At 53.5% G+C, this 6169-nt stretch overlaps 1 protein-coding gene across 1 annotated transcript; it reads left to right on the top strand.

Moving 5' to 3' along the window:
* Nucleotides 1-5232: 5232 nt before the first annotated feature.
* LOC112117624 (sphingosine 1-phosphate receptor 4) lies at nucleotides 5233-6162 on the top strand (the record flags this gene model as incomplete). The annotated part of the gene is given in 2 exon segments (XM_024215649.2): nucleotides 5233-5704; nucleotides 5707-6162. Coding segments are annotated over 2 exon segments (901 nt in total), but the record flags the coding sequence as incomplete, so codon positions are not given.
* Between the last annotated feature and the right edge of the window lie 7 nt (nucleotides 6163-6169).

Genomic DNA, 6169 nt, shown 5'->3' on the forward strand with positions numbered 1-6169 from the left:
GGGGGGGAATTTTTCCTGGGCAGATTTTCAAGCACCCTCAGGAGGGGCAGAGTTTTCAACCCCCCTCCACTCCCACCTCCAGGCTCCCCCTGTGATGTCTATGGGTGGGTTTTCAAAAGAGTTTGGTGCTCAATTTGCTTTTGAAAATGTGGTCACTAATTTTCACCATCTGAAAATTGCGGCCTCTAGGGGGCATCTTCAGAAACACTTAGCATCCAGCTACCACAGCTTAGGCCAGTGGAAAAGACACTCCTGACTCTCTCTGGGCCTTGGTTTCCCATCTGTAAAATGGGGATCATACGCCTTCCTTTCTCCCACCCTTTGTTTGTCTTCTTTATTTAGGCTGCAAGCTGTTTTTGGCTGAGACCATCCTTTCTTATGTGTCTGCACAGTGCTCAGTGCAATGGGACCCTGGTCTCCACTGGATTCTAGAGGTGCTCCTGTTCTACAAAGAATAATCGCTCCTGCAATAACACATTCATGTATCTATGATGTACCCCCAATGCAGAACATGAAGGAGCTACCCTACCCTACCTTTCCCTAATGGCTTTCATCTGCGGCATTAGTTAAGCCTCACAAGCCCCCTGTGCCGCAGGGAAGCATTGAACCCCATTCTACAGAGAAACTGAGGCAGAGAGAGAGGCGCTAAATTTAAGGTCACACAGAGTATCAGTGGCAGAGCAGGGACTGGAACCCAGGCTCCTGACAGCCTCTCACTAACCATTAGACGAGATGGCCTCTCACGGGACAAATCCTTCAGTGCCCAGGGCTATAGAAGGACAAGGGATTGTCCTGTTGCTAATTGGGCTGGGAAAGCCCTTGGGTCTGGTCCTGAGCTAACACAATGTTCCCAGCCAAACCACCTAAAACTCCCCTGGTTCTGGCTTCTGTTGCAAACTTGGAGCTCTGGAAAGGGTCGCCAAAGCCCAGGGATCATACGGGGAAATCTGGGGTGGTTTTACGGCTTCCCGTGCAACCCACGTGATGGCTTCGCAAGTTGCGCTTTGAAGAACCAGCACCTGAAACGTCGAGGGGCGGGACACCAACCTGGCAGCACTGCTGTTCCCACCCCACCTCCCTGCTCAGATCTGGCCTTTGGCTGAGGAGTCAAACCCAGCCTGTGGACTGTAAGGGCAGGAGAGGAACCTCCATACATCCTATTCCTCAGCACGTCGGACAGCCTAAATTGTCAACGTTGAGGCTCAGTGGCCTTTGGTGCCCCCTTGTGGGTTTGGTATAGAATCATTGAACCGTCAGGCTGGAAGGGACCGTGAGACGTTATCACCCCCAGCCCCCTGTGCTGAGGCAGGACCAAGTCAGGGCCGGCTCCAGGCACCAGGCAACCAAGCTGGTGCTTGGGGCGGCACCTGGAGGGGGGCGGCACGGTGCTCCGGCTGCCGGGGAGAGCGGGGCCACAGCCGGGCTCGCCGCCCTGCCCCCGGCGCTCTGGCCGCCGGGGGGAGAGCCGAGCCCCAGCTGGGGCTCGCCGCCCTGCCCCCAGCGCTCTGGCCACTGGGGGGGGGAGAGCCGAGCCCCCGCCGGGGCTCGCCACCCTCCTCCCAGGGCTCCGGCCGCCCTCCCCTCCGGCGCCCTCCCCCCGGCCGCCGGGGGGAGAGCGGAGCCCCCGCCGGGGCTCGCCGCCCTCGCCCCGGGGCTCCAGCCGGAGGCTTTTTTGCCTGGGGCGGCAAAAAAGCCAGAGCTGGCCCTGGACCAAGTAAACCTAGACCATCCCTGACAGGGGTTTGTCCAACCTGTTCTTAATCACCTCCCATGATGGGGATTCCACAACCTCCCTGTTCCTGAGCTTAACTACCCTTAGCGTTAGAAAGCTTTGCTTACGATCTAACCTAAATCTCCCTTGCTGCAGAATCAGATTAAGCCCATTACGTCTTGTCCTACCTTCAGACATGGAGAATAATTGATCACCGGCCTTCCTACAACTTTTAACATCGGAAGACTGTTAGCAGCTGCCCCCTCAGTCGTCTTTTCTCAAGACTAAACGTGCCCAGGTTTTTTTTAACCTTTTCTTATAGGTCGGGGTTTCTAAACTTTTGTTGCTGTCCTCTGGACATTCTCCAATTTGTCCACATCGTTCTTAAACTGCGGTGTCCAGAACGGGACAACTTCCTCTTGTGTCTTATATGCAGCCCTTTTCATAACCACATCACGTTGTTGACTCATCTGCTCTTTGTGATCCACTGTAACCCCCAGAGCCTGTTCAGCATTAGGACCACCTAGACAGTTATTTCCCATTTGGTAATTGTGCATTCGATTTTTTCCCCCCTTCTCAAATGAAGCACTTTTTACTTGGCTTTATTGGGTTTCAGCGGGTTGATTTCAGACCAGTTCTCTAAGAGCGCGTCTACACTTGAAATGCTATCGCTGTGCTGCTGTAGCGCTTCAGTGTAGACACTACTTATGTGGATGAGAGAGGATCTCCCATCAGTGTAGGTAATCCACCTCCCCAAGAGACGGTAGCTAGGTGGGTGGAAGAATTCTTCCACCAACCTAGGGCTGTCTACACTGCGGGTTAGGCTGGCATAGCTACTTCACTCGGAGCTGTGCGTTTTTCACACCTCTGAGCGACGTAGTTAAGCCAACGTAATTTTCTAATGTAGGCCAGGCTTAATATAGCCCCTCTGGAAGCTCCCTAAACCCTCTTCTGGTTCAAAAGCTCTGTGGTGTGGCGGTTCTGGGGCCCGGGCACCTGGAAGGCTGGTGGCCCCCCAGCTGCATAGCCACACTCAGTCTGCTCTTTCAGAGGACAAAGGACACTGACCCCAGTCCCAATTATTGCAGGTGACCCCTTCCTATAATCCCGTTCAAAAATTTATCAAGCTCCACTTTTAAACTAGTCAGGTTGTTTGCCCCCACTACCCTACTGGGAGGCTATGCCAGAGCCTCCCTCCTCTGATGGTTGGAAATCTTCTTCACACACACACAGCTGGGCAGGAGTAGAGCTCAGATTCTCTTTTTCCAACAGACATTCCTCCTCCCCCGCTTGCAGTAAAGGAGAGAATCTCCACTTAGCCCTTAGCAGTCTAGGGCACATGACTTGCAGTTGGGCAGTTCCGATCCCACTCAGTAGGGGGCTGGTGCTGGGGGATCTGGGCCCCAGAAGCGAGAGGGGAAGGTCTGGTTACGGTTGGTGGTTTGATGCTCCGAGTTCTTTTCTGTGCCATGGTAAGTGGTGTCATTTTGAATCGTTGGCAAATCCAGCGGGTGAAAAGCGTGTGGGCATCAAGGCTGCCCATGTTTGTGTGACAGGGTGTCTCGGGAACTGCTCTGGACCTGGATCAGGGCTGTGAGAGCGGAACTCTCAGCTTCACTTCAAAAGGAGCTGTGAGGAGGGAGCCCTGTAATGCAAACGAAGGGGCCCTCAATAATCATACAGACAGGCTCTGTCTGGCTGGTGCGCCACTGCCCTCTACAGGGTAGAATCAGAACTGCCTACCTGTGTTTCATAGGCTCTACACTGCTACAGCTGAGGGAGATTTTCTGTTCGCTCAGGTGGAGGGCTGTCTTTTGCAGGAGGGGGCTTTGGAGTTTGATCGGTGGGGTCACTGGTATGTTCTCAGTGGTTGGAACACACAGTGTAGTCACAGCCGTGCACTCAAGGCACGGCAATGAACTTCTACCACATCATACAGCGATGAAACCATTCAACGCTTGTCCATTTTCTTAACCGGAAAAATAACAAAACAGCAACCACTCTGCTAAGCCCGAGTGTGGGTCTGTTTCAATGCCCTGGGTGGCTCTCACCCATTTCCTAGCGGCCAGGCACAAAGACCCCCATCACTGTTGGCCTCTTTGGTGGTATTATCGGCAGAGTAGCCAGTGAGTGATAATAACAGTTACCTCCTTTTGCCATAGACCCCAAAGCACTTTACAAAGGCCAGTCCCATTATCCCCATTTAACAGAAGGGGAAAGTAAGGCACCAAGAGGGAAAGCAACTTGTCTAAACTCAGCTAGCAGCAGAGTCAGGAATAGAATCCAGATCTCCTGAGTCCCAATCTGCTGCCCTATCCACTAGGTCACACTACCAATGGATCATTGAAACTGAGCTCCCCACTGACACGAGAGTCGGGAGGGTCCCTCCACGTCAGGACTGAAGCAGGCAGGCTGTGTGTGTGGGAGGTTTGCCCTGGGTTTGGCACCCTTTCTCAGTCACACTTTCTATTAGGGTTCCATGTATAAAGGACTATGAAACGATCAATGGCTGTTACAAGCATGTGCCAGTCATGCGTATTCTAGACAGTTATAAGCCCATCTGCAGAAGGTGTTAAAGATGGTTCTAAACTGTGCTTGTCAGTAACCTATTGGACTCTATAACAATCTATAACAGTTGATTAACCCTTTATGAAAGCTGCTATTAACCCTCCATTAACTATTTATCAAGGTACTCTTCCTATAAAGCGTGACTTATTCCTCCAGCAAATGCCCATGAGAAAGTGACCAATAAATAAATAAAGCGGTTTCCTTTCTCCCCCTCTCAGTGCAGAGAGGTCACCGCTTGGATGGATCAAGCTCCACAACACGCGATACCCACAGCAGGCACAATGACACCAGCTGGATTGTTGGGCTATGGCTGGCTGAGTTGACCCTGACGGCTTTATAATACCCATTGTATGGCTGGTGCATGAGAAGTGATCTTCTGCTGCTTTATACACCCTGCACCCCTTACAAACCCAGATTATCATGTCATGGTTTAGATTCCCCCTCTTTAAAATGGGGACCTCTCACAGGGATGTTGGGAGACTAAATTCATTAAAAGGGTCAAGTCTTGAGTTTTTGACTCAGGCAAACTACAATTGACTTCCACTTAGGCTAAGAATTAGTAACTGGTGATCTGTTGATCTAGAGTCACCATCAAGCCAGCTGTAGAAGCAGAAAAGCCGGGCTATTGCTACATCCATGTTCCATCCGCCCGTGTTCCCATTTACCAATGAACCAGCAGAGATTAGCCCAGCCCTCACTGCTGAGAAATGATTTCAGCTGAACTAGGCAGCGGTGATGCCTTCACTCACAAAGGAAACCCTCCTGCACAACAGGAAGCCTTCACTATCATGCCCACACAACTGTGAGCATTTCAAAACATCTCATGTTTACTCTCTTGCAGAATCCCGGGCTGCTGGACGGAGGTGCCAGCTCTGACCTCTGCTCCATTGGCTGGACGCGGGGCCGGCTCCTGTCCTGTCTTTGTGCTTTCTCTAGCTCTGGGCTTTGCTCTTCCTCAGGGCTTGCCGGTTCCTCAGAAGATGCCTGCTCCAGGGCTAAGCCATTCAGTAGATCCCTCTCTCCCTCCTCTCTTAACTGACATCCCCGAGGCCAGGGTTAGCCTGCTGTACAGCGTGGACTCCTGTCTGCAGCTGGCAGCCAGGCAGAACATCAACCTCATCCTGCAGCACTACAATTACACGGGGAAGCTGGGCAGACGGCGGCCCCAGGAGGACAGGATGGGCCTCCTCAAGGTGGCCTTCATCGCCATTAGCTGCCTCATTGTGCTGGAGAACCTGCTGGTGCTGATAGCCATCGTGAGGAGCCTGCGTGCCCGCCGGTGGGTCTACTCCTGCATCGCCAGCATCACGGTGAGCGACCTGCTGGCCGGGGTGGCCTATATCTGTAACATCTGCCTGTCGGGCAGCCGGACCTTCCAGCTGACGCCTGAGCTGTGGTTCCTCCGGGAGGGCGTACTCTTCGTTGCCCTGCCTCCACCTTCAACCTGCTGGTGACGGCCATCGAGCGCTACAGCACCATGGTGAGGTCCATTGCCGAGAACGAGGCCAGCAAGACCTTACGCCTGCGCAGTCTCATCGTCTCCTGCTGGGCCTTGGCCATCCTCATTGGGATGCTGCCCCTGCTGGGCTGGAACTGCCTGTGTGACTTCCCCAGCTGCTCCACCCTCCTGCCCCTCTACTCCAAGAACTACGTCCTCTTCTGCGTGGTCATGTTCAGTATGATCCTGCTGGGCATCATCGGCTTCTACGCCTCTATCTACCACCTGGTCCGGGCCAGCTCCCAGCAGGCCATCACCCGCCACAGCCGCAATAGGTCCCTGCGGCTGCTCAAGACCGTCCTGATGATCCTGGGGGCCTTCATTCTCTGCTGGAGCCCGCTCTTCGCCTTGCTGCTCCTCGACGTCTTCTGCGAGTCCCAGACCTGCAAGCC

This window comes from Terrapene carolina, unplaced genomic scaffold (assembly GCF_002925995.2).
Source record: "Terrapene carolina triunguis isolate 2854851 unplaced genomic scaffold, T_m_triunguis-2.0 Scaffold44589, whole genome shotgun sequence".
Lineage (NCBI taxonomy): Eukaryota > Metazoa > Chordata > Testudines > Emydidae > Terrapene > Terrapene triunguis.